The following is a 13,763-nucleotide window of genomic DNA, read 5'->3' as shown; positions in this document are numbered from 1 at the left end:
GTTAAGGCAGGAATAAGGCTATCAGTGGCACCAAGAGCCAATGGATTTAATGTGGTCAAAGATGAATTTGGAGCATTCCAAGGACCTAATTTTCACTTCTTACAAAAGACCTTTGACACCTTAGAGTAGTGGGGGGTTGTATACAAAGATATTAACGAATGCGAATCTGAAAACATTCTAGGTTTAGTCTAGTGCCAGTGGTCGGGGATATAAAACTTCAAAGTGGACATACAATGATGTCTTCGTTTATTTTAGAATTTGACTCCATAAACGGAAATAACATGTTGGGCTCTACACCGCAATTAATAAAGAATACACAAATGTTGCATATGTGTCACTTAAAAAGAATAGAATTACCATTCTCATTCATGTAATGGATACCAAAATTATTTTTACTTTTTTTGTTTGTCCGCCAACCTCAACTTCCTTTTAAAACAAAACAAGGTGGCGTAAAGTAAAGGATTCAGATTGTTACTTTTTCTAAAGAGAGATATCCTCAACTTCTATAGAATCAATTTGAATTGAATTTGGGATATTTTAAGCATTTCAAGCCGAAATAGAAGAATAAAAAAGTGAACTAAGTTTAAAATTTATCAACATATCTTCATTGACAAAAAAGGATAGTCCATGTCCTATTTTACAAATACTGGTAGCTACAAATTAGGAATGTTTACAAAACAAACAAAAGAGAAACGAATTTACAGAGCACAGGACATTGCATCTTGAAAGTGTTAATTCATACCAGAATCTAGCATTATCCCAGCCTCTCTCTGTGTACAGGTTTATTATCTGCTTTGTGTTTTCCAACCCAATATGTAGTTAAAAACTACCGTTCATTCATAATGACCAATTTAACTTGCTTGTGACCAACTTGCAGTTGCATGTGCCTCTTATAATTATTGTGACCAACTCATCATACTTTGTGACCAATTTACCTTGTGACCAACTGGTATGAGACTAAATTACTGTGACCAATTTTCCTGTGACCAACTTACCCAAATTTGTATTTTTTACTGCATATAACTTGATATTGTTTTGCTTTGCAGCAGCAGGAAGATCCGATAGTTTAAAGTGACTATAATTATACAACAATGTGTCAACCAGGACTATTTATCCAACCAGAATGGTACCATTCTAGAGAAGCTACAGAACTTATTACCTCGTATTTATTAAAGAGAGATGGAGTCACTCGGAAAACTTTTGGTAAATCAATTGTGCTATAGGCCATGGTTAGCCATTTTCGAGGGGTTGATTTTAGTCTTGTACATATGTAAATAGTCTTCATAGATACTAGAAATGTACAAAAATCGCAAATTAGGAATTTTACTCACTATAGATCACATCGGTATCACATCCTTATCAAAATATGATGAGTTGTCATATTAACCTTCAAACGCAGAGTTAATTCTGGACACACATGAATTTGGAGGCTCTAATTTAGATGGTGAGCTGTGAACACTATTACTGATTGGTTTAGCTAAACAATTCCTATTTCTGAGACAAAAGTATTATTGGATAAAAAAAAATGGGGCATCTGTCCCTTTAAAGGCCATGATTTGTCATTTTGGGGGGTCGATTTTGTTCTTGAAATTATATAAATAATCTTCAAAAGAACTATAGGTAGCTTTTTGTTGTATACAGACTGGATATCCATGACTCATAGAAGGTTACCCAGTAAAAATATTGTAAAAAAATGTGCAATTATTTGGTCACTATGATATCTAATGTAATGTAATCAACATGCATTCAAAATTGTTTATTCCAGGAATACTAGAGAAACCAAGTTTTCCATCCACTATAGAAGAAATAAGTTATAAATTATTTATAGTAGGTAAATCCAGTGTTGGTAAAACTAGTACAGTTTGTAAACTAACAGGCTATCCTATACCTACATTACATAGTGAAACACCAGGTAGGTCATTTGTTTGACAGGGCAGGGCTGGGTGGAAGAGGCCAGGGTATTTATTGCAAATTAGATCAAAAATAGTGGTCATTGGCTCTAATCTTGGTCTGAGCGTTGTTATTATATAAGATAATTATATTAAAGATGATACTGTAAAGATCTATCAGGCAGAAAGAATTTAAGGAAAAAAGCTCTTTGGAGTATCTGTCTTCATTTCACGTAACATCGCATTGATCTTTGGTTTTCTCATTGTATGTGTAAACCTTATGTTAAAAATTACAGGAGTTCAAGTATCAACAGTATATTGGCCTGCTAGAATTACTGGTTTAAATAGAATTATCATGTTTAAATTACAATTATGGGATGCAGGAGAAAATTCTCTTAAAAAATTCGATCATATTTTAAACGTAAGTATTTAACCCTTTGAACCCTGAGAGTAAATAACGTAAAAAAATATGTAAAATGTCATATGCTCTGAACTCCAAGTAACATAAGTAAAAGCTTACGTTGTGTGATGTCATTTAGTAACAGCCAGTATACTGGCTACTCGGGTATATATTGCGTAAGGTGTAGCCAGAAAGCCAGCTGCTAGGGTTGAAAGGGTTAAAGAATATAATAACAATTCATTTCTTAAAGGGATTGAATAAAGGTTTTCTTAATTTTTTATTTGTATCGGGGACATTAATAGCATCCATTTGCACCATTCCAATTGTCAGTCAGACGTCTGTAGTTCTTGCTAAAAGCTAAGAGTTATATAATGTTTTTATCCAAATAGCTGTTAATACTCTCTGTCGACCTTTGTGATAGTTTTAATAGAATTGAAAGAACTACTGATTGAAAATTGGAATGGTGCAAATCAACGCTATTAATGTCCCCATACACATACACAAATTTTTGTTTGCCAAAAATAGTTACTTAATGTATTTATATATTGTGTATTTATTTCTGTTTCCAGGCTTGTACAGAGAAAACAGATGGAATATTATTTGTATTTTCTATTGTTGATAAAGGTAGTTTTGATGAAATACCTCAGTTTCTAACTAAACTTACTAATCCTGGTGATAATCTCTGTAAAATTGTCCTGGGAACAAAGTATCCTTTTTAAAACAACATAAAATAGTGAAATAGTTTTCATTACCAAGAAAGGACAAATGAATGGAGTCATACATCCTACTTTTCTGCTCCACGTAGGCTAATGAAAGCAGGCAACACAATGCTGTGTGCAATAAGGGAAATTTTGCCAGGACTGTGGAAATAACCTACTCTTTTTCGATTTCCAACTGTTGAGGGATCTTTAACTTGCACAATCTGTGGCACAGCAGCCTAGGTTTATTGTCCAATCAAAACCACCAACAACGCTTTTTTCCTTGTCAACCCTTTCGACCTGCATCACTGACATGGGTAAACTGGGTTGAAAAATCTGAATGTATTGGCTTGACCTATGTCCAGATTTAACCCTGGACCTTCAGATTAAAGAAAGGACGTTGTACAACCAAAATGTACTTTTTCCATGTGTTTTTTTACCTTAACTTAAAGATTTGATCTACATGCAGAGAGTGAAGTCACACAGAGAAATATCAAAGACTTTGAATCAACATGGCATATCCCAGTGTTACGGATCAAAAATGTGCTTAACTACAATCAATCAGATCCCCAAAGTGATTTGTACGAACTTACACCAATATTAACCACTATTTGTGAACAATTATGGCATAGGGATATCATTTCTGCTCAAAATCGAAACAGAAATCAGGAAAAAGCCTTCTTCTGAGCATTGTTTACTGCCATGTCAATCACAAGTGATATGCCAGTCATATAACCTACTGAGGAAAGTGTCAGTCACATAACTTGCTGAATAATGTGCCAGTCATATACCTTGCTAATGGATGTGCCAGTCATATAACTTGCTGAGTAATGTGTCAATCACATAACCTGCTGAGGGATGTGCCAGTCATATAACCTACTGAGTAATGTGTCAATCACATAACCTGCTGAGGGATGTGTCAGTCACATAACCTACTGAGAGATGTGTCAGTCACATAACCTGCTGAGGGATGTGCCAGTCATATAACCTACTGAGGGATATGCCAGTCACATAACCTACTGAGTAATGTGTCAATCACATAACCTGCTGAGGGATGTGTCAGTCACATAACATATAGTTCTATGTGTCACAAAGAATCATTCTCAGTACTGGTTAACTGTTTGATGACTCGATGAGTGACAAAGTAATGTATTGATGTATCAACAAATTTTTTTAATTTATCTAGGATAAGTATAAGCTTCATTTTAGTTAATGGAATTGGGTACATACCTCCAATTTGTACATATACTTTAGTTTAATAAAAGTTTTCAAAAATATGAGAGTTTATTTCAATGTAATTGATGAGATGGTATGTACAAAGAATATTATAATGCATTATGGTTAATAAAATATTGTCATCAAATGTTTAAATTCAAACAACTCCATGGTACTCAAGGGCACAATTAGACATTCTATATTACAGCCTGCCACATTCAAACATGTCATATGGTTATTAACCTTTTTTGCAAATTATCTAACTTCCCACTTTACTAAGAGGTAACGAATACAGCATAACCACAATTGGGTATATTGAAAACACTGCACAAATTGTCCTATCAAAGTCATTAATGTAATAGAAGCACAATTTTGAAACTTAATTCTCTTGAACCATGGCCATATTTCAACTCTTACTGGCTGATCCTGAACCACTGAAAAAGAAAAAGAATATTATGTCAGCATTAAGGTTTTACATTTTCACACAGATAGCTGGAGAGATCACCTATGATGCCAGATCTGGATTCTACAGGTAAAGTAATCCCCAAGTTGTATAACTTGAACTCAGCTTGTTTCATGATATATTGAGGTTGTAATTACGAGAACCAAAGATGTCTGACTGACAATTGGAATGGGATAAACTGATGCTATTAGTGTCCCTGATACACATAAAACCTTTAGAAAAACTCTTTACATTCCCTTTAAGTTGAGCTGGAATACCCTGTGTAAATCCAATTATTTCTGTCAGTAGAGAGTTTGATGGTCGTCTGCTAAGCGCTTGGGTGGTGTGGGTTCGAATCCTCCTTAAGGTAAGAAAATTCTTATAGCTTGGCTTACAAGAGTCAGCCAGGTGTTGTCATCCCCCAACACCCCTCCTTCCCAAATAGTTTCAACCAGTTTAATCACAAAGACAGATACCCCCCCTTTTTTTTTTCCACATCTTACCCAGCAATAGATTCATCAACTATTTCTGTTATGTCATCATCAACAGGAGCAGAATTTTCTTTATCAACCTTTTCTTTTTTATCTCCTGGTCCTGTTTTAAAAAACTTAGTTATGTCTCTCTGCCAATCTGGAGTGGGTCGTACACAAACTGGGTTTCCTCCTGCATATTTACTACCTACAAAATACAGGTGCTATTGAAGTAGATTTGAGGCTTTTCGAATCATGCAAGGTATTCCTTTCTCCCATTGAACACAATCATATCACTTTTGTTAATATAAAGGTTAATAAAGTGGTAGTGTTTACCAATATCAAATTAACATTTCATACCTCAATACATGTAAATATTATTTACAATAACAAAAACAATAGAATATTCTAGTTATAGAAATATTGAAACAATTTGAAACTCTGAGTAACAACATGATTCAAGTTATTCGCCTTTTAATTTATTATCTTTACCAAGAACAGTTTAGAAATTGCAATTTGCTTAAGACTCTTCTAGGGCTAGGGCTAGTCCTTCTCCTAGTACTCACTTGCAGGTGAAGAACCATCAGCACTACTGGAACTAGCAGCACTACCCAGAGCTTTTCTTGGTGCTCGTGCTGCCACAGCTGAAATATATAAATAAAAACAATTACAACATTGTTCTTTTGGGCTTGTGCATTGTTTCTAAATTCTTAACTGGGCCTAATTTTGTCATTAATCTTTATATACCCATTCTGGCATTGTTGCAGTCTTTACACAAGATTTTCTGTAAAACAAAGCTTCGGGGATTAAGATCAATTAGTTTCCCTTTGACTGCAGCAAGTTGTCGTAACTAAGTAAGTTTATGTAGGCGTACCGAACTAAATACTATTATTACTAATCTAATCATTAGTTCTTAGTCTAGTATAGAAGGCCCAATTATCTGGAGTCGATATCGAAGGTTTTGGCATCTGGTACATACCTTTCCTCGTTGCTGAACCGCCTCCACCGCCGTCTGCTTTTGTTCTTACCATTTTTTAGAATGAGTGGCTTATGAACAAACTATACGTATCGATATTTCTCTAGTTATTTTTACTTGCGAAGTTGAACTTTCTTTCAACTCAGTTTGTTGGCGGACTTGCGTTTCCCGCGGTATCAAATTATTGTTCCGGGTCAAAGTTTACGATAGTCGCGAATGTCAAGTAAACAAATTTTATAACAAATCATAATGGACTGGAAAATAAAGTGTAAGTTTCTAAATATACACTCTATGGTTGGCGCTGAACTCAAATAGTAAACAAGAAGAAAGGTTGATAAACCAGTATAAATTTGTTTAATTATGATTGGAGGTGATCTGTACTCACAATTTTTCCCGACTCTTCTAAATAATGAAGCTGTTTCATTGAATACTGGTATGTGAAGTAGTGTAGTCTTAAACGGTACCCTGGATCGAAACACACCTCCCCCCCCCCCCCCTTATTTGTCATATTGAAACGAGTCCTACTGTAACTTAAAAGACTTTTTTTTTCAGGAAAAATTATTTATAGTCAGTTAATTTTACTGTGGAACTTTTTTTCTATTTCAGATACCTCAGAACCAGAAAAAATGAAAAAAATATTTTCTGTGAGTGTAATACATAAGCTGCTTTGCTATGCTATAAGAATCTTCTTGAAAGCCAGAATTGGTCAGACAATCTGATGTATGAACTCTCATGTGATTTTGTACTGTGACATTTAATATTTTTCTAATTTATAGGTTGCAGTTGAAGGCAATATTGGAAGCGGGAAGACAACATTATTAAATTTTTTTAAAAAATACAGAAATGTTGAGGTAAGCCGGCCACAATGACTTTTCCATATAATACAGTTCAACCAATGAATTCGGCAGTTGTGGTTGATGATTTGGAGCTGATTGGAGTTGATACTTGGTTGCTTAAGTGGAGGGCCTGGGTATGATCCTGTTTGAGGTCCAGATAGTGGCCTTCCTGTGGCATTTTCAGCCTGGTTTTCCCTTGTCAGTGAAGCATATGGGAGAGGCCCACATGGGAAAGGCCCCCTATGGAATAAATGCCTAGTGTACTACAGGCTGTGCATGTTACATGACAGTTAGAAATTAAGAAAGAGTAAGTTGATGCTGTTGTCCTGGCACAATTTCCCTGATTGCACACTGTATTTGTCTTTATTATCTCAAACTGGAGTTGAAGGGTAGGATGTAAACCTCCAGTTCATTTCATTTACATTGATTTCAGGTTTTAGTGGAGCCTGTAGAAAAATGGAAAAATATTAAAGGTTTTAACAGTTTAGTAAGTTTTTACAAGTATACATAACAGATTGGTTGATATACTTGTATGACCTAGAACACATTTTGATTACAATTTCGTCAGATCATAAAAAGGAAAAGATCAAAAATTTGATAATATGGTATCTTGGCTCATTTTGAGACTCTTTTAAATATGATAGAATACATGGAGAATTTATTGACATCTTTAAATTATAGGATTTGATGTATAAAGATGCCACTCGATGGAGTTCAGCTTTTCAGTCGTATGTCACTCTAACTATGTTACAAAATCATCATTATCATAATGTAAGTTTTATTTTAATGTCATACGTAAATTCACGTCCATGTGGAAATTGTATTCATATTACATATATATTAAATACCGTTGAAACAATTTTCTTTACTGATTCATGGTTAGGGCAAGGCTCAAATGGTCACATTTTTGCGAGTTGCTCCGATCCATTTTTGGATCACTTGTTGCAGAATTTTGCACCATATAAGGGACCAACTTTAGCAAAACCTTCGGTATCAAACTTGGTCTAATGCCTTAACATCACTAGACACTTTTCTTATATATATTCATGGAATGTAAATAAAGTGAATTTTTTTCTGTACATAAAAAAATTAGTTCACAATAACTAGTATTATGAGACAAAGTTCATAATACCTTGACCCCTGTAAAGATAGATTTTATTTCCAGGATGAAATCAACATTCGAATGACAGAAAGATCTGTTTATAGTGCTAGATACTGTTTTATAGAAAATCTTTATAAAAGGTAAAAATAAAGTCATGATACATCTTCAAAATGTTGCAGTATAAGAATGTAATCTATTTTTAAAAACGTAATATATATGTAGAAAAAATACAGAAGCACATTAGTGTAATATATTTACATGAATATTGCAGTGGATAAATGTAATATATTTACATGAATATTGCATTTAATTAATGTAATATATTTACATGAATATTGCAGTGGATAAATGTAATATATTTACATGAATATTGCAGTGGATAAATGTAATATATTTACATGAATATTGCATTTAATTAATGTAATATATTTACTTGAATATTGCAGTGGATAAATGTAATATATTTACATGAATATTGCAGTGGATAAATGTAATATATTTACATGAATATTGCATTTAATTAATGTAATATATTTGTAAAAAAAAATATAGAAGCATTAGTGTAATATATTTACATGAATATTGAAGTGGATAAATGTAATATATTTACATGAATATTGCAGTGGATAAATGTAATCTATTTACATGAATATTGCATTTAATTAATGTAATATATTTGTAAGAAAAAATATAGAAGCATTAGTGTAATATATTTACATGAATATTTCAGTGGATAAATGTAATATATTTACATGAATATTGCATTTAATTAATGTAATATATTTGTAAAAAAAAATATAGAAGCACATTAGTGTAATATATTTACATGAATATTTCAGTGGATAAATGTAATATATTTACATGAATATTGCAGTGGATAAATGTAATCTATTTACATGAATATTGCATTTAATTAATGTAATATATTTGTAAAAGAAATATAGAAGCACATTAGTGTAATATATTTACATGAATATTTCAGTGGATAAATGTAATATATTTACATGAATATTGCAGTGGATAAATGTAATCTATTTACATGAATATTGCATTTAATTAATGTAATATATTTGTAAAAAAAAATATAGAAGCACATTAGTGTAATATATTTACATGAATATTTCAGTGGATAAATGTAATATATTTACATGAATATTGCAGTGGATAAATGTAATCTATTTACATGAATATTGCATTTAATTAATGTAATATATTTGTAAACAAAATTCAGAAGCACATTAGTGTAATATATTTACATGAATATTGCAGTGGATAAATGTAATCTAATCACTTGAATATTGCCGTAAATTAATATGAATATTGCAGTTATTAAATGTAATCTATTTACATGAATATTGCCGTAAATAAATGTTATGTATTCACTTGAATATTGCAGTAAATTAATGCCAGAAATAGATTATGCTATGTTGGGAGAATGGCACGATTGGATTAAAACAAATGCTGAAGCTCAATTAGATATTATAGGTAGGAATCAAATATCAAATGCTGGCAATAACTTTTTGTGGTCAGAGTCCAAAACAGCTTAATGAACTAGCTGAATATAGGTATTGCAATACCATTCGTTTTCATTTCATTTTAGGCATATATTTTAACAACTTTTTTAAGATCTCTGATTTTTGCATATAATTAACCTCTAGACATCTGATTGGTCATAAACATAAATACAAAGAGATCAAATTACTGAATGTTTGCAAGTGAAAAAGTAAGCTCCTCCCACCAGTGATTGACAGATTAAGCTAATTAACTCATGCTGAGTGATTATCATTGCTTTCTTTCTCATGCAGTTTATTTACAAGCAAAACCAGAAACATGTTTAACAAGAATAGCTGAAAGAAATAGGCATGAAGAACTAGGTGTACCTTTAGTAAGTTTTAATTCTAAGGCAATCAAAGGTAGCTGGTAAGACACTTTCTCACCAACCTAAAAGTCAGTTTTAACTGGGATCAAGTAAAAACTTGTGAGTCAAAATGACCCTTTGCGATCCAGTTCTTTTATGATTAACCAAAATATAAATTCATGATGATTTTATCGTGCGAATTGGCTGCCCAATCTAGACATATTATACAACTCTTGGTGGTTTCCGTAAGCTTGCAAGACTTGAAAGGTATGATGCAAGCATAAATAGAGATAGCCCTTGGTTACCCCTATCTGTTGTGTATGAGGCTCTGACATGCAGGGATCCCATGTTTCCCCTATTTAGTTTTCTTGTCTTTTATAGGATTATTTACAGACTCTAGATAGCTTACATAATGATTGGTTAATCAAGAAGATTCATGGTGAAGTCCCCGCTAAAGTTATCGTAAGTACATGAATATTGTATTGGTGGGTGGGTGGATTGACAGAGGTTTTTCTAGACTAGTTATGGAAATTTCGACAATGTATTTGAACCATTCCAATAGCAATTTTGACAGCCAGTTTCATTTTGATTGTCAATTCACTACCACTTTGACAGTCAATTCCATTCCAGTTTGACAGTCAATTCCGTTTCAGTTTGACAGACAGTTTCATTTTGATGGTCAATTCACTTCCACTTTGACAGTCAATTCCATTCCAGTTTGACAGTCAATTCCGTTTCAGTTTGACAGTTTCATTTTGACGGTCAATTCACTTCCATTTTAACAGTCAATTCCTTTCCGATTTGACAGCTGATTCCATTCCAGTTTGACAGTCAATTCCATTCCAGTTTGATAGCTTATTCCATTCCAGTTTGACAGTCAATTCCATTCCAGTTTGACAGTCAATTCCATTCCAGTTTGACAGTCAATAACATTCCAGTTTGACAGTCAATTCCATTCCAGTTTGACAGTCAATTCCATTCCAGTTTGACAGTCAACACCATTCCAGTTTGACAGTCAATACCATTCCAGTTTAAAAGTCAATTCCATTCCAGTTTGACAGTGAATTTCATTCCATATATAATTTTGATTACAGATTATCAATACAGATGGTAATAAAGAAGATGTTATAAAGCAGATTCAAGCTGTAGAATCAGAAGTCATGTGTGGCATTCAGCCACTACTTTGATTCTTGCCTTGAAAATTGATCTTTTGTGCTTATGATTGTTGGATACTGAGCTCATGTTCTTAGGGATCCCAGATTTGCTCCATCCAGAGGAATTCCTTTATTTTTCTGGCCGGTGGTATTTTTTTTTTTTTTGAAATAAAATCACAAAAAATTAAGATTTGAGAGATAAAAAGACTTCCAAAGCATCTTAAAAATAGTACAAATCCGAACCCCCACAACCATCACCTGTATCCCCATATGGAAGCCTGTGGCATCCTTGACCCTCAGCTGATGATTTCCATTTTTTGGATTCCTCACTGGGACCCCTGATAATGAAAAAGAACACCTGTGAAAGTGTGCAATGTAGTGTTCAGTATTAAAAGTGTGGTTCTAGAGACGTAAACTTCTGATCTCATTTGTATTTAGGTATAAGTCGGATTTGTTTTTTTTTATGAAAAGAGTATGAAAGTGAGAATACATGTGTATTTCTACAAGGTATATGGGTGTATTATTAAGGTTATAAACGAAAACTTAAAAATGAACTAGTTTAAACTGCTTCATTAACAATTAGTACTCTCCGTTTTTATTTAACCCTTTTAAAACAAATTCAGTTTGATCAAGAAGATACATAGATATAAATAGCATATTTTAGAAATGTTTTCGGGTATAATTGAAGTAGTTTTTTTGCATACTGCCCCTCTAAGATGTAAGTAAATGGTTTNTTAGGTATAATATATGTTTAACTAAACCTTAAATTGTATATGTTGTTGATTAATAAATATCTCATTGTTATTTTGCCATGAATTATAACCTTATTAAATTATATTTCGAACTTATATTATTAATTTATTTTAAAAGCTTAGCCATTTCCTGGAGTTGATTTTAGCGTTGCGTTGCGTGTCTTCATTGACCAAATTTAATCAGGTGCAGGGGAGTAGGACGTAAAAGTCCATGAATGGCTTTTGAAGCTGTAATTATTTTGATATAAGTACTAGTGTACTATTATCAGAAAAAATCCTCGTGATTTGTCATAACTTCAGGTATCATACAAACTTCCAACATTACCAGATATTCTATCATATCCTACTGATTTGGGATTATTAAGATGTGCGACACTATGTAGTTTGCAATGAGATCAATTTTGCCATAACAGCAGCAATAGCAGACTGCTTTTCGATCTCAAACTGTGGTCGAGGGATGCTCGAAACTGCAGCACTGATAAAGGAAGAATTGAGGGAAGGGAGATATATATTTCGACCAATGCCAGAATTGAATCCTGGCCCTACCGGTTTTTCAGAATGACATCATGCTTAATCATAATACTATAAATATACAATTTATTGCATTAAGTTAAAAGCATCCTACAAGCTTTTAACTAGATGAGAAAATAAATAGAAAACAAAGCAGAATTCTTTGGTTTTTCAAGTTCGGCGGGAGATCTTGTGAAGCACTATTTTTAAAGCTGAAAGTAATCACGTTAACGGCCCACCATGAAGTTACTCTATTCTGCAACATATAACTATATTTAATGGTTAAATATGTTCAGATTGTCGTGTGATTTTGGAAGTTCAGACGTCATTAGATGGTCGTTCGGGACTATAACCTTTTGTCAGCAAATTCAACTGTATTGTTTTCAAATAATAGTAAATTGGTTAACTGGTTGACAGACTGTAGGAGCTATATCGCAGTGTTCCTATAATTGCTACCATTGCTTAAACGTCACAGTCTCGTCCCAGGAGACAAACACAAGGAATCCTTCATTTCCACGGCAGATTCAGCTTTACGGAAACTGTCAAGAATATCCGAATGATGTACTTCTAGCAGCCGGTAGAGTCTGATCAACTGCTGAATGTAGTCGATCTGAGCATATCGACAATTGAAAAATCACAATTATCATCAGCTACAAATGTTCTACTTTCTATTTTAAATTGAGTCGACCTCAACGGTCGGAATCTGATGACGACCCGAGGCCACCTTAAATGCTTGTTAACTTTCATTGTTCTCCTGTTTTCCTGTTTGTATCATTTATAATTAACGCCGTACGAAAAAAAAAAACATTGTTGCAAAAGTCTGATTAAACTGGAACCACTAAGTAGATTTCTTGATCGATCCATTATAGCTCTTGTCCTTTGCGGAATCTTCAAAATTCCAGTCTTTTTGTTCTATCATTTGTATCGTTTTCTTGTAGGTCCAATACGGAGTCATGACAAACGTGACTAAAGGAAGTTGTATATATAAAGCATAGAATACGGACGTTGGCATCTGCGTATAGATATAGTCCCAATGAACATAGGAGACATACCAAAAATAGCATTCCACTATAGATCGACAATGAAAGGTATGGACCAATAAAAATTGATTAGCTTTCCATATCCAACTTTTCTCTTTACCACATTTCAACATGGTCCAACACAGTGCTGAAAACGGTGTACTCATTTCCAAAGTAAGACCTTTACATGCAAACAGATGGTTGGCCCCCGTCTGTAAAACCAGATAGTAACCAACTAAAGACAACCAATGGTGGAGATTGAGCAAAACGTTGGCACTTTTAAAAACTATGTCAGAAATAAGCAAGGCTGAACATTCGAAAGCGAAAAATCCAACCGTGACTGTAATTGCGAAGGAACTTGTGGGTGTTTTACCAAATATCACGTCCCTGTCCATCGCAGTTGGTGTAAACAGAGCCCACAATCCGACAGTTCCACCAAAAA

At 33.5% G+C, this 13,763-nt stretch overlaps 4 protein-coding genes across 4 annotated transcripts; 2 read left to right on the top strand and 2 right to left on the bottom strand.

Moving 5' to 3' along the window:
• Positions 1–1,091: 1,091 nt before the first annotated feature.
• On the top strand, positions 1,092–3,674 carry LOTGIDRAFT_130892 (hypothetical protein; the record flags this gene model as incomplete). The annotated part of the gene is made up of 5 exons (XM_009065862.1): positions 1,092–1,203; positions 1,766–1,912; positions 2,186–2,310; positions 2,859–2,995; positions 3,440–3,674. 5 exons carry the CDS (start codon positions 1,092–1,094, stop codon positions 3,672–3,674), a joined length of 756 nt encoding a protein of 251 aa, XP_009064110.1.
• Positions 3,675–4,141: 467 nt separating this feature from the next.
• Positions 4,142–6,272, bottom strand: LOTGIDRAFT_235857 (hypothetical protein). Its single transcript, XM_009065861.1, has 4 exons — positions 6,094–6,272; positions 5,681–5,758; positions 5,148–5,322; positions 4,142–4,636 (listed from the first exon to the last, which is right to left on the bottom strand). The coding sequence occupies exons 1-4, from the start codon at positions 6,143–6,145 to the stop codon at positions 4,609–4,611; spliced, it is 333 nt and encodes a 110-aa protein (XP_009064109.1). The 5' UTR covers positions 6,146–6,272; the 3' UTR covers positions 4,142–4,608.
• A 444-nt stretch (positions 6,273–6,716) lies between these two features.
• On the top strand, positions 6,717–11,073 carry LOTGIDRAFT_167978 (hypothetical protein; the record flags this gene model as incomplete). Its single annotated transcript, XM_009065860.1, has 9 exons — positions 6,717–6,734; positions 6,867–6,941; positions 7,360–7,413; positions 7,608–7,697; positions 8,092–8,168; positions 9,425–9,513; positions 9,834–9,913; positions 10,268–10,348; positions 10,981–11,073. 9 exons carry the CDS (start codon positions 6,717–6,719, stop codon positions 11,071–11,073), a joined length of 657 nt encoding a protein of 218 aa, XP_009064108.1.
• Positions 11,074–13,140: 2,067 nt separating this feature from the next.
• LOTGIDRAFT_130850 (hypothetical protein) lies at positions 13,141–13,752 on the bottom strand (the record flags this gene model as incomplete). The annotated part of the gene is made up of 1 exon (XM_009065859.1): positions 13,141–13,752. A coding segment is annotated over one exon (612 nt), but the record flags the coding sequence as incomplete, so codon positions are not given.
• Between the last annotated feature and the right edge of the window lie 11 nt (positions 13,753–13,763).

The sequence above is a fragment of the Lottia gigantea genome (assembly GCF_000327385.1).
Source record: "Lottia gigantea unplaced genomic scaffold LOTGIsca_71, whole genome shotgun sequence".
Lineage (NCBI taxonomy): Eukaryota > Metazoa > Mollusca > Gastropoda > Lottiidae > Lottia > Lottia gigantea.
The sequence above is the reverse complement of the archived record's forward strand: the minus strand, read 5'-3'. Positions and strand labels throughout refer to the sequence as shown.

Bases quoted from the DNA above. Each gene is read 5' to 3' on its own strand.
- LOTGIDRAFT_235857 (XM_009065861.1), bottom strand. From the start codon at position 6,145: ATGGTAAGAACAAAAGCAGACGGCGGTGGAGGCGGTTCAGCAACGAGG. The intron at 5,759-6,093 runs GTATGTACCAGA...TATATATTTCAG, and splicing joins CGGTTCAGCAACGAGGAAAG to CTGTGGCAGCACGAGCACCA. The intron at 4,637-5,147 runs GTAAGATGTGGA...TTTCTTTTTCAG, and splicing joins GTTGATGAATCTATTGCTGG to TGGTTCAGGATCAGCCAGTA.